The 17238-nt window shown below is 38.1% G+C and overlaps 1 protein-coding gene across 3 annotated transcripts in view; it reads right to left on the bottom strand.

Moving 5' to 3' along the window:
* Positions 1-17238, bottom strand: part of HECTD1 (HECT domain E3 ubiquitin protein ligase 1) — a 127809-nt gene that overhangs the window by 50474 nt on the left and 60097 nt on the right. For all 3 annotated transcript variants that reach the window (XM_019518919.1, XM_019518922.1, XM_019518920.1), the window contains exons 11-21: positions 16667-16837; positions 15100-15322; positions 8691-8954; positions 8512-8588; positions 6038-6172; positions 5668-5814; positions 4413-4507; positions 3661-3766; positions 1369-1503; positions 1131-1270; positions 415-738 (exon numbers count right to left, since the gene is read on the bottom strand). In XM_019518919.1, the coding sequence (XP_019374464.1) occupies positions 415-738; positions 1131-1270; positions 1369-1503; positions 3661-3766; positions 4413-4507; positions 5668-5814; positions 6038-6172; positions 8512-8588; positions 8691-8954; positions 15100-15322; positions 16667-16837 (1817 nt within the window). The remainder of the gene's footprint in view (positions 1-414; positions 739-1130; positions 1271-1368; positions 1504-3660; positions 3767-4412; positions 4508-5667; positions 5815-6037; positions 6173-8511; positions 8589-8690; positions 8955-15099; positions 15323-16666; positions 16838-17238) is intronic.

Raw genomic sequence — 17238 nt, 5'->3', positions numbered from 1 at the left:
CAAACCTATTATTTCCATTGCTTATGAAAAATATTAGAAGTTATACAATAATCCAGTTTTACTTTTAAATTAAAATTAGATATCTTTTATATTCTCAGGGTAGAATGATGGAAAGACATTTTCTAATACTACTAAACATCTTTGATCATATCCAACAAGACTGGAAAAAACAAGGAACTGTACACAACACGAGTGCATCACTTCCTCGTATCTCTGCTACTCGTAGATATTTAAATTCATAAAGCATTAAGGAAAAATATTAATCAAAATGCAGAACTAAACTTGCAGACAAACTAATTGACAAAAATTAAGAAAAAATAGAATTAAAGATGCAGTTTCTAAAGTCTAACACAGTTATATTTTTAATCAAGAGTGCTCATATTTATGAAAGCAGATAAATACTCTTCAACATACCCTGGTTCATTGAGACTACAGTCATCAACATGAGTATATAAGGTGGTCCAATTCTGTCCATCCTTTGACACCTGGAAAACCCAATTTCTGAGAGCAGATCTTCCATAACCACGAGCATGGCGTAAGGTATAAGCTGATGGTATGACCCAAAGACCAAGATCTATGGCAAACCAAGCATTCTTATCATCATTAGTATGACAATTCAAAGCTGAACTGTCACGACTTAAGACGTCTTCCAAACGGCCATATGGTAGATTTCTTCCTTCTGAAGATGTAACCACTACTAACCCATAGGCTGCTGGATTCACCCACTCATATGCAGTTCTAATTGAAAAAGAGAAATGAACTATTTGATTACTGTTACTTCTAAATAACAAATGAGCATCCGAAAGGTTACTAAAAAGGTGATCTGTAGGATATAATTAACTTCATTTTTTTCTTTAAAATCTTCATAGCTACATAAATATCAGTAATTCAAAGACAATCCAAACATTTCACAGTCCCATAGTGGCTTTAAGGAACTGTTTTGCATTGATAAGGGAGAAATTGGATCCCAGACAATAAGCTTCAGAGATCTGTAAACTTCTTCAGGTACAATGCACAGAAATTTCAAAATCAATCCAACAATACTAGCCAACAAACTATTTCGAACAAAATCCCCCCCCCCCCCCCCACAACCTCCTGCCCAAACACCCCCCCCCCCCCGAGATTCTTACTTTGCATTTGTCCCAATCCAGTAAATAATCCCATTTTCATCAAAATCATGTTGGTGTCTGAATACAAAAGTTTGGCCTTCACGTAGTTTTCGGACAAAAATGAATGAAGCCCTGTCAAAGTCGTACCACTGCTTTGCTACCTAGAGAATGGAAAAAAAAAACCACGCAATTACAACTTAAGTACTATCAAAACAGAAAGTCTCTATTCATTGCGTAGTGTGTGTGGGATGCTGCTCACCATTTTCAGGAGGTATTGTTCTAAAGATTCTACTGTTGCCAAAGGCTCCATTTTCAACATTCGGCCAGTTCGATCAATCAAAGATGTCTCTCCAGAAGCACGTTCTAAACGAAATCTCAGTCTTCTTGTTAATATCTAAGAGCACAACAAAACATTAATAATTAAGGAAAAGTAAGTTGGTGATTAAGAAGAACCGACTATGAGGGTGATCAAGCACTGGAACACCCTATGTAGAGAGGCTGGGGAATCTTCATCCCTGAAAATTTTCAAGAGTAGGTTAAACAGACATGTAGCTGGGATGGTTTAGTCAGGGATGATCCTGCCTTAAGCAAGGGGCTGGACCAAATGACTTCATGAGATCCCTTCCTGCCCTAGTTGCCCATGATCCTAAATGACTCTTCTATTCAAAAGTACCATATTTCACCAGATAAAAAACATGTCTTTCCTACTGTTAAGTTTTCAACCCCTCCCCACCCTGAAACAACCTCCATTAAATCAATAATGAATGGAAATTAAGTTTGAATGACCTCATAAAAAACACACAATAGAATCAATATACAAATGTTAAAAATCCTACAAGACTGCAACCGATATTGTCCCATCTCTATGAATATAGAGGAGGTGAAAGTATTTAAGAAGAGATTGGACAAACACTGGTCAGGGATGAACTAAGAGCATCTTTGCCATGCTTTACTATAGGTATTTCCAAGGCTTCTGGGCTTTACTGGTTTCCTCATGGGACCAAGAAGATTAGACAATGGATTTATAAAAAATGCTTCAGATGCAGATGATTCTACCTCTGATGGGGGGGAGGGGGAGAGAGGGGGTTAGACTAGATGACCTCTGAAGGTCCAGATCTATTTTCCTATGATTCTGTGACTTTCTACTTCTGCTTCAGGCATATCCATCTCCTATCCAGACCAAAATCTTGGCCCGTCTCTAACATCTCCTCATAAAATGTCTTGCTATCAGCTCCAACGCACAACTTTTATGCGCTCCTTCCTTCTTCCTATCTTGGCCATAGTGGATGTCACTAGCATTCTGGCTGTTACTCAGGTCCCTAAAATGAGCATCATCAATCAAGAGCTCTCCTTCAAGGTCCATCTCACAAATACCTTCTTCATAACATGTTTAAGATACAGCCTTTCCTATAGATGCACACAGATAAAAATAATTTCTAGTCTCTCATCATCTCAATTATCACAACATCCTTTTCCCTAACTTCAAACAATATAATATTGCTTCATCCATATCTATTCAAAACCCTCCTGCAAGGATCACACATGCCTTTTGTTGCTCGGAGTAGGTCACCTCTCTATATTCCTCCCCTACTCTGTGGCTTCAACTACTGCATCTTCACTTTCAAGGCCATGCCTGATTTATCCCCACTATCTTTCTCTGTCCCCAGTGAATACCCTATCCCCAATGAATATTGAAATGCTTAGTTAACCAATGACAGTGTCTAGTCATCATTTATTACAACCTCATACAAATCTTTGTTTTTTGCCATTCTGCCTGATGCTTGGAAGAAGCTCCCTGTAAGCACCTGCAAAGTCACTCCATTACCCTTCTCTTCCATCCCTTCTAAAAACCCTCCCTATACAAGACCTATAAATAACTTGAAAACAGATAAGCTACGGGTGCACTCAAATCACTATCATGCTGACCAGCAGTTGTGCTGATAACAGGGAAAATTAATGCTCCAGTTTAAACAATATTTAAATAGAGTTTTGCAGTTCCAGTTCCAGGAGTCCGCAGTAAAAATAACTAATGTTTATTAACAAAGAAGAGCTAAACCAGAATTCCTCCAGGGGTCCTTTACTGAAATTTCCCTAGCAAGCTGTAGCAATAAAGAAAAAAAATCCACAAGGAAAACCAATTAAGACTTGTCTACATTCAAAAGCTGCATTTATACTGGTGGTGTGCAACTCCCTGAATATAGATGCAGTTTATAGTGCATAAAAGTAGTGTGAATTGCTATCTGGAAAGGGGAATGCTGCTAGACAGATGGAACAGTGGGCAGACCCCCTTTTTATACATCTGCATGCTCACTTTCAGCAAAAGTACATGAAACAGCCAAGTCTTGAAAAATCTATAAGAAGGAAAAAACCCAAAAGACAAACAAAAAAACCCACAACAAATTGGGCCAAATCATTTTTCTCTAATTCTTTACAATTTCATTTCAATGCGTCAAAGTTAGATTCATTATACAATTTCATAGCCACTTTAAGAAAACATGGTTTCAATTATACTTAAATTCAGTAGTATATTCTGATAACACAGGACAGTTACCTGCAAATTATAAGCGGATCCTGGTGTATCATACAAGTGGAGAGGTAAACGTTCAATAGATTCTAACACTGCTATCAATTTCCGAATTAAAGCCACTGCTGGACGACTATAAAAAGGAAGCAGTTAAACATTACAAAAATTACTAGACCACAGTAATTTAAGAGACATATTTAGTTATATCTCATGGAACAAAAACGATTTCTATTTTAGTCTAGAAGAAAAGCACAATCAGAACTTCTAATACAAAATGACAAGACATTTGGATCAGGAAAACAAGCCACTAAGAAATTATATACATTTAAAAAACTTAAATGATAATCACGCATGTTTACTTGATTAATTTATTTTTTATTTAACAGGTGTTTAAGTAAAACACTACTTCAGGATGTATACTGGGTCTAGAGTCAGATATTTATAGGGTGATCAGACGCCTTTAGACTGATGTGCATTTAACTGTAAAATGCGATTCATGAATGTGAAATTCCTTTTTACATTTACTAAACCAGCGTAAACAAGAGTTATTTAAAATTTTAAAAAAACCCCAGGAAATTATGCCAACTTGCTTAGTTATCACTCCAAATTTGAAGTCGAATGCCATTGTTTAAACTCTAATTCCACATTTCATAATTGGAAGACCAAAACTCAGACTAAATAATGAAAGGCAAAAGGTAAGGCTTTTAGTTTAATACACACATTTAATTTTCAATTACATATTTTAATTTGTATAAATGAAGCCATAATTTTTATTTTACCTTTCATCATCTTCATTTTCACTGAATGCTGTTTTGAACACATTTATTCTCTCTACTAGTTGACTGCAATCTTGTTTCAAATCTAAATCCAGAGTCTAATACAAAGGAAAAAAATTGTAACATGTAAAACAACGTAAAGCAGTCACAATGTTATATTTATAACAATGTTATAATAGGCAGTTATGTTCCTAGCCAAGGGCCTGATGCCCAACTTTTTACAGAAATGACCATAAACACCATATTTAAAATCAACTATTTAATTTTATTTAATCAGAAGGTGAAGGAACACCTTCATTAGGGTCATGGAAAGGGCTTTCTTTGGGGAGACTTATGGGCACTTACAGCGATTTGCACTTGAGGTGCTCCGCCATTTACAACCACGTTATTACTTACAGCACTGGATCCTCACACTTATGGCATGTCGTTTGTGACCTGCCTGAGTTGCTGTCATGCCATAAGTGCAAGGGTCCAACGCCGTAAGTAATAACATGGTTGTAAACGGCAGAGCACTGCAAGTGCGAATTGCTGTAAGCTGAAACAATGTAAGTTAAGGAATTCAGGAAAAGGTGAAAATTGACAGAATTCTTGGACAATACAACTAGTTTAATGATTCATTTGAACTCAACCCTTTATTTGCTATAAAGCCTTTTGCTGTTAGTACACATTTTATGGGCCAGATTTTCAGTCAATTAAGCCTATATAACTCAAGTTAAGTCCATGAGAAGCTACATCAGGGCAGGCAGTTATTTCGGGTGGAGGGCCACTTGCTGAGTTTTGGCAAACAGTTGAGGGCCACAAGGGTAGTCCCACCCCTTGACAGGTACCCCACCCCCTGGTCATCACCCTGGAACTGGGAGCCCCACCCCCTAACTCCCACCAAGAATGATTTTTTTTTCCTGATTTACATGCATTTGTGTAGAGTGCCACTCCTCTTTACCACCTGGCTGGCTGCTCTGGCACCACGTGGATCTTGTCTGCAGTGCCAGGACCACAGCAGCCAGCTTGGCCTGACCCTTAGGACTGGGGTGATCGCCTGCAGTACTCCTCTGCCTCTTCTCCCCCCTCACCCCAGAGGCAGATAAATATTAAATTTTGGGGGGGGCCCCCCATGGGCTGGATCCGGCCTGAGGGCCGTATTTTGCCAGCCCCTGAGCTACATGCATTCACACCAGCTGACAATCTGTACCATATCTCAATTTGATTCTTTTTAAAAGTAATCTGTATTTTTCTGAAAATTTCTACTCAGTTAACTTACATTATTTAAAACTGTGAGAAGTGCCTGCACCAAGCCACTGCTACACATTTCATAAGGAGAAATAGTGTTTTCATCCTTCAACAGCACAATTAAATTTTCCAAAGCAGTTTTCATTAAATCTCTCCATGTGTTTTCACCCTCAATGCACTGGAAGAGAGAGAAGCAGCAGATAAGAAAGTAACATAGTTGTTCAGATGCTTAATTAAAATAAGTTTTACTTAGACCAGTTTCAACAGAATAAATAATTTTACAAACAAACTTAATAAATTTGTTGGAACTGGACATTTTCCAAGACAGTTTAAAAATCTATTTATTACTATGCTAATTTTAATTGATTTTTAAGCACTTAGGTTTAAAAGGTGATATTTACCTGTCTGTTTGTATGAAGTTCCCAGGAAGACTCTAACTGGGTTGCTATGTTCCTTAATGTTACAACTACTCCTCGAGGCATACTTTCAACAGCTTTAAAATGATCATCATATAAATCTCTTGCCATAGTTCGTACCTACCAAAGACCATCAAGAATCATAATTATGAATTAAATATTATTTTTATATTTTAGGATACCAACAAGTCATTTAGATCGATTTTAGAAGAAAGTCTTCTGAAATCTGCAAACAGCTCATTAGCAGGAACTAGCAAGATTCAACGTGTTCTTAAGCAGAAAACAATGAAATAACAATAAACTACTGTCCTGGACCCAGTGGGTGGCCTGTGCAGAAAGTGAATTTACAAGATAAGAAGGGGAAAGATATCTTAACTTTGCCAAAAGCATACCTAAACACAAAGTAGCAGCAGACTAGACAGAATGTGGCAGGCTACTCTGCAGCTATTCCTGGAGTTACAAAAGAAGGGCCAAAATTCCCAATTTGATCTGACTATGGTCCAGTTAGCCTAACTTCTAAACGCTGCATACAATTCCAGTGACTTGAGATGCTTGCAGAAAAAGGTGTATATGGGAAACCAACAGAAAGCACAGGATGCATTTATTCTGGATAAGGATGGTGAAAAGACTTCCAGGACCAGAAAATATATCCAGCCATATAAAAAGTTCATAAATTATATCATTTTTTAACTTTGTGGATCTCAATATCATAAAAGGTCATCTTCGAATAGATGCCTCAAATCACTTCTGCTTACTCTGAACAGAAAAAATTTGAAGACATAGAGAACTTTAAAAGCATTCCTGATTTTTGGAGCAAGTAATCAGTTGCCTGTGAACGACAGGCAGGAGAATATACAGAATGGTAGTACATGATGTAGTCATTTAGTACTGCAAGGTGCCAGTAATTTTCTCCACATACAGCTATTAAAATGGCACAATATTTGTTAAAAAAATGTTGATGTTAAAAGAAGCAGTAATGTATTAAAATTTTAGTTTAGCATTTTAAATATATTTGTTAAGAGACAACTGAGAACAGAAGGGATTTAAGACAACTGTACTATGAATATGCTTGATCATAATACCACAATAAATGTGAAATTATTGCTGTTCTCCAAGAATTCTAGCAACTAGGTTTTCTTCAGTTTTGTTCTGCTCAAGACGTCCATGACTATGGGATGCAATGAGCAGGAAGAAACAATAGTTCATGATATACAAGTCAAAATTAACACACAACTGAGATGAAGATAGGGAGCAGTATTGGAGTCAGTATTACAATCAACATTTTAGGAATCCACCACATTTGGTTTGTTTTTCTCCACATTACAGCCACAGCAAAAATAGCTAGGATTTTAACTTAACAAGCAGCAAGAAAGTCTATTTTCTGAAGCAGAGTTAAGAATGAAATGCAAATATCTAGTGATCTATACTGCTGTCTACAGCTCTGTTTATAATAACCATAACACGAATTAAACAAGTTTAAACTTCTGGCAATTTGTTGAACTTAACTAAAACTGAAGTTGAGACAGATGATGGGAAACTGGGGATGGGAAAAGTTAGCTATATGTTGATCTTCCTTCCAACTTGTATTCAATGATATAACTTTCAGGCTCTCAAACAATTAAAAAATTTGATCACGATTAAAAAAAATTGGCCACAATTAACTGCGATTTTAATTGCACAGTTAAACACTCAATATTATGCATAGAAAAACAAATTAAGCAAAATTATGCAAGTACTTTGTATGATTGGGGAGCGGGTGCGGGGCTGTATGTGGGAATCTGTGAAGCTGTGGAAGGCTGTGTGTGTGGAATCTAGGGCTCGGGGAGGGGGGTTCCTGCATTCCCTGGTAGGATGCAGGGTACTGTGGGTCACGAGTAAGGGGCAGCAGCAGGGCTGGGGGACCTATGGATTGGGAGTAAGGGGCAGACACACAGACACTGCCCAGCAGGCAAGTGGGGGAGGGAAGGGGTGCAGCAGGGGACAGATCGAAGCCCCCATGGTGAGGGAGTGGAGCAGAGCTGCAGGTGGCTTGTTCAGGTGCAAGGGGGGGGCTCCAAAACCACATGCATGAATAATGTGTTAAAAAAATGAATGTGAACGTCAATTAACATGTTAATTATGTATGTGAAACATGATTAATTGACAGCCCTACATAACTTCTATCGATTTAAATGAGAACAGAAACAAAAAAAATTGTGGTTGATTAACAAACTGGGCACCTTCAGAAAAGCTTAAACCAGAACATTATGGGAAACTAGTGAACAAACCTTAAAATTTCTCTTTCTAAATCATATTACGTAGGTATGAATAAGAAGAGAAATGACATTTTGGTGTGCTTTCTAATGGCACAGTTCAAATAAAAGAAGGCTCTAGGCCTTAAAATAGCCCTGATAAATTGGAAAGCATCTTTTCATAATGCAAGTAGAGTGAAAAAAGAAGGAACTCTAATAAATACAAACCTTTTGCTTTGTTTTCTCTAACTTGGATTTCAGTTTTCTACCTCTTTTGCCAGTCCAGCCAGTCACAAACTCTGATCCTATAAGACAATTTTAAAAAGTCACGATTTCGCATGATACCCAAGATGTACTGAATGTACTGTACTTCCTTTACCTGTTAATATATATACCTACATACTTACCCAAAGAAGTTTCAGCAGTAAACGAATGTTTGGTTCCTCTATTGGATTCAAAAACAAAACCAGGTAGATCTTCTTTCAATATCGTAGCTTGCTGACCATCTGAATTGTGAATAGCAATCTCTCCTTCCTTTAAACAGGTAAGGGACCAATTTCCCACAGTAAGTTTAGTAGGTCCAGGTGCTGATAAAATGGGCTGACTTGTTGTAGATGGTTTGACTTGGCCTCGAGCTCTTTGCAACTTCTCTAAGAACTCACTTCTACTTTCTAATAATAAAAAAAAAGAGAGAGAAAATTTTTAGCACTTGAATTTAATCACCACCCATTTCAAGCAATTTATTTTGGCAAGAGCAAAATTACTTTTAAAGTTTATTCAGTGCCAGCTAAGTTTCACATTAAGGCTCTTAAGATAACCTGAACTCTCTCCCACTGCAGGTGTGTCCTATAACAGTGACGTATTACTACATGATCACATCAAAGAAGACAATCCATTTTTGAAGGATGCTGAAGATACTTTAATATTTGTATTCAATGTTACATTTCCTAACAAAACAAGGTTAAACTAATCCAACTAATCAACTTTCGTTATGTTAAAAGCCAATACGTAAATGTTGTCCTACTACTACCACCAATATGAAGTTTTCCTATACCCACATTTACTCAAATCTAAAATGACCCCCCCTTGGGGAAAAAAGCCACTCTTCCTAGATTCAAGTACAAGGTGGAAAGAAAGTCAGCTGCTGGGGCTCCAGCTCCAACCTGAGCCAGAGCTGGGGTCAGAGTTGGAGGCATAGCCACATGCCCCTTCCCCTGCTTACCCTCAGTAACAGCTTCAGCTCCTGCCTCATTACAGCTCGGGGAACAGTACATGGTGGCTCTAGCCCCAACCTGGTCAGCTCCAGCCCCAGCCCCAGCCCCAAGCCACTCTGGGCTGGGACTGGACCTGCTACCACTGCTGTCTTGTCAGGCAGGGTTTGGAGCTGGAGCAGCAACTGAGGGTAAAGCAGAGATGGGGAGGTAAACAGAGGGCATAGACATGGGAGCAAGGTGGGAGATGGGGAGAGGTGACAGGGGTCAGCCCATTTGACTCCCCAACATCTGCCCCCACCACTTTGTTCGCTACACTGGGGTGTGGTGGGGGGTTGATTTAAGAAGACCCTCCAATAATTAGATTTTATACATGGAAAATTACAAAAATAAAACAAATTTAGAAATTTTCTACTTATAGACTCTTAATTACTTGGGGGGGGGCAGGGTTAAATTCAAAGTAGTGTTCGATTTGTGTAAATAAGGCATTTTAGAAAATAAGTGCAAATCAGACCTCGAACAACCAGGAAACCTTCTGGTATACTTCCCAGAACCTGGTGATCCATGTGAAGAAAAAAAAAAATCATCAAGTTTCAACCTTACAGTGTCAGTGTCCCTTCCAGGGTCTATCTGCCGCAGCCCAGCACCCATCAGGCTACTACACCAGTTTCTACCATAATAAACACGCACAGGAATGATGTGGCATCATATTTAGTGATCTTTGCTCTTCCTCCAACCCCCGCAGCCTGCAAGAGCAGTAAACTCTTTATAGCTCGATTTTTCAGATTTTTCAGCATATAGGTGACAGTAGTTCTATTCTTTCCTGTTGCATGTGGAAAAAACCGTGTCTTGGATTCAAGACCTACAAATTCATGAAGTTATTCCAATGAGATGCCATTGCTCTTATTCTACTAGCTACAGGCTCTTTGCTTATGAGAGGGGAGAGCAAAGTGAATCTTATAGGACCTATATGGGACAAATCAAATATTTAACGGAAGACAAACAGAACTGTGATACTGTATTTACTTGAATATAAGAGAGAAATCCAATTATAAGATAATCCCCCCAAATAATTAGATTGTATATATGGAAAAAATATAAATATGATATATTTTTCCAAGTATAGAATCTATTTATTGGAAATTTACCTTATGAAATCTGTGAAATTCAGACTTTAGGGCTGGAAGGGACCTAGGAAGATAGAGTCGAGTCCCCTACCCCAGGAGCAGCAAGTCACTAGGGTCAAAGGATTCCAGCAAGATAAAAGTGTCCAAACATTTCTTAAAATAGGCCAGAGTAGGTGCCTGCACCACCTCTGGAGGGAGTCTATTCCAGGCCTTGGTGGCTCAGACAATTAAGAAGTTTTTCCTTATGTCCAGCCTAAAACGGTCTTGGAGGTGTTTGTGACTGCTGGTCCTTGTCATCCCTTGGGGCACTCTGCATCAGGATCTGGGGGAATGCCTGTTCACCAATCTGTCCCTCTCCCACTGCTACAAGGGAAAAAAAATCTGGGAGGTCAGGGAGCCCCTTTGCCCTCTGCCCCCCAACTTCTTCCTCCTGCAGCCCCATCCCTCCTCTTTACTGTCAGACCCTGCTGTCCCATACCACAGAGAAGTGAGGAACAAATTTGAAAAACTGACTTCGAAATAAACATAGCTATAGCATTTTGCATATATTACCCACAAACTTCATTCACCCAGAAATGATGCATGCGACCATTTCTGAAATTGTTGCAAGTTTTAGCACAAGTACTAAATAAACACCCTTAAGTAGCACTTTGGCACCTACTTAGATAAAGCACAAAGTATGCATGATATTAGTCCAAAGCCAAAAGGCTCACGATTTTCCATACAGTTCATTGAGCTGAGCCTCAGCAGAGTCAGCAGCATTTCAAGCCATGGTGATCTCACAGCTCAGCACTACTCAGTATGTGTCAGTACTCCAGATACCCCCCACAAATGATCCATGTGCTAATCAGGCCCCCACTAATGACTGGAACTCTGGTTGTGAGTCCTGGGATCTTCCAAAAATTTGTATGCAGATGAGACAGAGGGCTTCACCTCATGGAGGGTGGGGCTGTAGATAGTGGAGTCCTGGCATTGTTACACAAGTGTAGGATGACTAGAGGTTGGAGTATCCTAGAACATTTGAACTCCTAACCTTAATGTCATGACCCACTTCTGAAAGCTGAGCATGTGCAGTGAGCTGTTTGACCAGTACCTAGTTGTTTGTCTGGTAACCAGGGGAATTGTGGCAGTTAGGACCATTATTTAATGAATTATTATGGGTTGTTGAGATAGTCTGATTTGTATGGCCCTAGCTGCGATTGACTTTGATTGGCATTGACAGAGAGTAATGATTCAATCTGCATGCAACTGACAGGTGGCCTGGTTCGGACGTTATAAGGACTGTCCAGTGTAGGGGCTGGGGAGGCTTTTGGGGGTCATCGTCGTCAGACAGAGTTAGAGCTCGCTGGGACCTGCTCTGTCTTGTGCTCTCAACCTCTTTTGCCTGGTGTGTGCGCATATACAACTGATTCAGTATTCAAGTACTTGTGTTTGTGGAACCCAGTTTATCAACCGTGAAGCAAGCGAGAACAGTGTGTGGGACAGTGTTTGGGAGCAATGACAGGAGGGTCCTGATCACCTGAGCACTTGCTGGCCACTCAACTGCTTCTCCACGTTGCGTTGGTCAGGTAAAGTATCACCTCCCCCTTTTCTGAGGTGCTTAGTACTCACCTGCATGTGAGGAAACAGCACAGAAATCCTCAGGGGTGTGAGGCTGCAGAGCAGGCCTGCCCTGCTGTCAGCAATCTAGGGTGATAGTCAGCCATCTCAGGTGAGAGACTGGCGTCAGGTTCTTAGCTGTTCTATAGTTTAACTGTTTATAGTACTGTATACCGTGTCTGTATCCCGTTGTTTGGTTTTGTTGGTTCTTGTCTTAATACACTTGTTAAACTTTACATTCTTGGTATTTTGCGCCTCTGGTCAGGGCCAGGCAGTAGGCCAATGTCCAGAGGGATTTAACTTTTTGGTGTCCCTTGAATCTAATAGGGAGGTTGGTGGGGTATAGAGGCTTAACAACCCTCTGTCTGTTTGAGAAAGTGCGTGGTTGCTTGAAGTGGTCCATGGGGTTCTCTGCTTTAATGCCCGTCTTCTCTTTTCCCTGCTCTTCAGAGCCACAATAATCATGCTAAGAGAGGGGCCAACAGAGAGATACTCGGTGAACTGTTTGGGGTCCAGTTTGGTGATGTTTGCAGACATTTAAGGCGGCAAAGAAACAGGCATTATTGCAAATGGGAAACAGAGACAGCTCAGCTGCAGGAGCAAAGAGGAAGTTGAAATGTATGCAATGTAGTAGCTCACCATGACTTGAAAAAGAGTTGGTGCCAAGGGGGACTGTGCTCAGTGGGCCCTACCATACATTTAATTCAGATGGTTTGCACTAATCTATCTTCATAGTAGCTTCCTATCAGCATGTTTGCTTCTTATGGGCCACGTGTTTTATAGTCATGCTCAATGCTGGTTGCATTTAAATCGAATCCTTAGTTGGTTTCCATTACTGAGCACATGCTACTTTAAGCAGTAGTTCAAAGATGGGCAATGTATTTAATGTGGTTTCTTTGTATACAAATTTAAGATGAGGGGCTTTTTCACCCATGTTGACTGGGGAGGAGAGAGGAAGACCTCATTTTGTATTTTGAGAGTAAATATGCTGTTTTTCAAGATTACCTGGGGTGACTTCAACCTAGCTTGCCTAGTTATCAAACTCAAACTCATTTTCTGTAAAATGCTATCATAAAGCTATGATATGCATCATATTTAAGTATGTTTAATTTTAAAGTTTTAATTATTTAAGATTTATTAATTATTATTATTATTATTATTATTATATGAGATTTCGATGGGCTTGTATTTTTCAGGTAAACTTCTAGACAAAATGCAAACTTAATAAGGCCTAATGAAATGCTCCCAGATTAAATTTTAAAAAAGGACCCTCATCTTTCACTACACTCTTGCAACAAGTTTTTCATTACTTTAGTATTCACACACATTCATAATAGTCATTTCCACAAGCTGTACATTATTCCTCTAAATAAAAGTTTTTAAACATGCAATGTTGAGGTGTACAGTCTTGACTATTTCCTTTACTGACTAGAATTTTTGGAATTTTTTTCATTTTACCTACACGGTTACAATTGCAGGAGTTAATGAATGTTCTATTTATATGCAAGGGGGAATATTTAAGGTTGCCTTAACTCAAAATTGACTATATTAAGTTAGCTATGGAGAAGGGTGAAGACAGTCCATCTAAAAACTTTAATTTACACATACAATATAGCTTCTCTCATTAATCTGAGAAATTAGGAAGCATAAGAAGTTACCTAACCAAAGCATGAGACTGTTATTTGTTTGATTTTTTTTTTTTTTTTTTTATAAAAAAAAAAAAAATTTTTTTTTTTTTTATAAAAAAAAAAAAAATTTTTTTTTTTTTTTTCTAAAAAAAAAAAAAATTTTTTTTTTTTTTTTCTAAAAAAAAAAAAAATTTTTTTTTTTTTTTTCTAAAAAAAAAAAAAATTTTTTTTTTTTTTTTTTTTTTTTTTTTTTTTTTATAATAGTCTCTTGTGTAATTTATGTATTCTTTATGAAAACATCTGTCTCAAAGGTGCAGTATGAATCAACTTTTGGGTAGGATGGCATTTGTTGATTTTAACTCTTTTCTCATTCCTTTATTTTTAAAGTATAGTCCTCACTTTGGATTTCCAAACTCTTTGCGGAAATGATGTTAGATTTTACTTTTTTCAGGGTGGAAGAACTAAGTCCATTAGCTTTCAGCAGAAAGAACACAGATACCCGTGCTTTGAATGTACTAAGTGAATAAAACCTTTGCACCTTATTTCAATCCTGAACAAACACACACTCTCTCTCTCTCAATGACTTGTGAAATGTAATAAAACCACAACGCATTATACATCTGATGATTCACAAATTCATGAACAGTTGCACTGGTGAAAAGATGAAATGCTCAGGAAGGCTTTTTCTGCTGTCTTGGCAAAGGCAGTAAAGCAGTATTCTTCATGAAAGTAGTCTGAACATTCTGCACAGGGCACAAAGTGTGTCAAAAAGTATTTACATTGCATAGCCTGTTGCCTAATGCTTTCTCCTATAAAGGATTAGGAGACTAATGTTTCCCACCCCCCATAAGAAACTTTCCACTACTTTGTCTTCAAACACATGCAATTTCATTCAGCTAGCTAAAAGCAAGTAACAAATTGCCTTTTCAATTGGCTTTTCCTGGGATGGCCACTACTGAATGCTTTTAACATTTGGCATGTAAGTATGCATGGAGAAGAATCAAAACAAAATAAAGTTAATACACTTTTGCTGCCAAGACGTTTACTTAACACAATTCACCAAGGAAGTCAAGTTATGGTCACATGCTATTTGATGAAAAGCATCACAAGTAACTGACCACCTTCCATATGATTACATCCTTTACTATTTAGTAAGCAAATTCCTGCAAAACAGAATAGCTCAAATCAAATGATAAATAAATTTAACAGTTTCAAGATTTAGTCTATCATTAAGTCAAAAATAAATCATACCTGAACTATCTGATCCTCCTTCAGGACTTCCACTGGAGTACATTGTGGCCAATTTTCCATCCAAGATAAATCTGAACCATCCATTGCTACCATTAGATAGTTCCAGGGCTGCTGCATCACTCCAGATATATAAACAGTCCCTTCCCCTAATGATTGACCAGTCTCTCCAGTGATACGGTTTACCCTGCTGTAGTTCTTTAGCATCCTCTTGGGGTTCATCCTCCTGTAATGAAATTATATAAGTAAACGGCTATTTAAAAAGTTAAACACAGAAATTAAGCATTCAAAAAATGTAACCTCTGGACAAGAAATAATTCTTTAAAAAGGGTCTTTTAAAGGATTGTTTATTGTGAGAATCTGAAGAATGAACAGCACTTAGACGAAATTATAAATGTCATTTAAAGCCTACTAATTGGCATAGCTCTCTGTCATATTGCCAAAGACACTGAGAAGGGCAAAGGATATTTTATGCAATCTCTTATTAGACCAACCGTATAGTTGGGAAGAAAGTTTAATAGCAACTGATTAGCACAGTTACATCATAATGTAACAAAAAACTGCTGTCCACAAATCTCATGACTTGTGTATTTTAAAAGTTCTTATTTTACTATAAAAATATCAAGTTCAGGTAATGTTGCAACTTAATGTTGTGGATTGTTCTCTACTTAGCATCACCTGGTGGGAATCACCAAAGCTGATCTAATAAATCAAAATAAAAATCACAGTGGAAATTAGCTGGAAGTAGTGGGGGATTAGGAATGTGAAATTTGGGAACTGACAAGATGCCCTCAATACATATTTTTTAGGTCTTGTTGTGATGTAGCAGTACACTTATTTTTAAGCAGTCCATTATAACAACATTTAGCAATCTGTTAGCTATTTGATAAGATTACTTTCAAAATCTCTTCAACTGTAAACAGATCTATTCACCATCTTCATTTGCAGTGCTTTCTTTTTAAAGCAATGTAAAAAGTGATGAATGTTCATAGTAAATTAATGAAACCAAGTGTCCCCATTTTACAGACGAGAAAACTGATAAGGGTTTCACATTTCTTCTTTTGTAGCATATTATATTACCAAACAAGATGCTGAGCCAATTAACAAAATGTATGTATTGAGTACTACTAAGTTTTGCCTTGTTTCTCATTGACCCAAATACAAGACTACACATAGTTTAAAATAGCCCCCCCCAAATTAGATTCTATATAAGGACAATTTATAAATTTGGTATAAATTTATAACAAATAAACAGGTTTGGGGGGTGGGGGGAACGTTGGCAGGAGTGGGAGCGGAAGCACAAGGCTGGGCAGATGCAGCAGCTCTGACTGCAACCCTCAGTCCATACTGCAGCTTAGAGTCACTGCAGCTGCCTGTCCACCTTCCCTGTACTCAAATCCACGATGAGGGGCTCCCCCAACCCCAGTGTTAAATGGGAAAAAAAAACCTAGTCTTGGATTCATGTAAACATGGTGGTACCCCTTCCCCACACAAATCTTCTCATAACCTGCAAAAAATACATAAATAAAAGATGGCTTCCTAAAAAAAAAAGATGTCAGACAATTCCTACCTTTTCAGGTTTAGATTCTTCTTCATTCTCATCATCAGAAGATGGTCCTGCTAAAGTTGACACCTTACTAATTACACCAAGTCTAGCAAGTTGGTCCAGAAAGAGGTCACCACCTTTATCTACCAAATCCCTGATGATCTGCAAGGCTAGTAAGTGGCCATCATCATCATCCTGCAAGACATTGAAAAGAAAAGAAAAAGAAAAGAAAGATGGACTTAGTGCAATCACTTCAACTGTTAAGCACTGTCAATCTACTAAAGCTATACTACATAACTTTTTCATTTATCAAAGGGCGCAGCTACAAACAAGTTTCAATGAAGAAAGTCAGGGCACCAGTTTACAGTGCCTTAAGGCACAGTTTCCAACACTAAATTCACAGCCTAACTTCTCATAGTAACTTTTTTTGTGCACCCAGACTTTGGGATATACACCTATCCCATGTAGGCTGATTAGGTTAAAACCTAATGCTCAAGTAATAAGCTACTTAAAACTTTGTTCTGAAGACTGATTCAACATAATACAAAAAAAGTTACAAGGATATAAAAGAGGCAAGGATTTTGTGGGTGGTATTT

This window comes from Gavialis gangeticus, unplaced genomic scaffold, assembly GCF_001723915.1.
Source record: "Gavialis gangeticus isolate Ggan-Ray unplaced genomic scaffold, GavGan_comp1, whole genome shotgun sequence".
Lineage (NCBI taxonomy): Eukaryota > Metazoa > Chordata > Crocodylia > Gavialidae > Gavialis > Gavialis gangeticus.
Note: the sequence above shows the minus strand (reverse complement) of the source record. Positions and strands in the feature narration are given on the sequence as shown.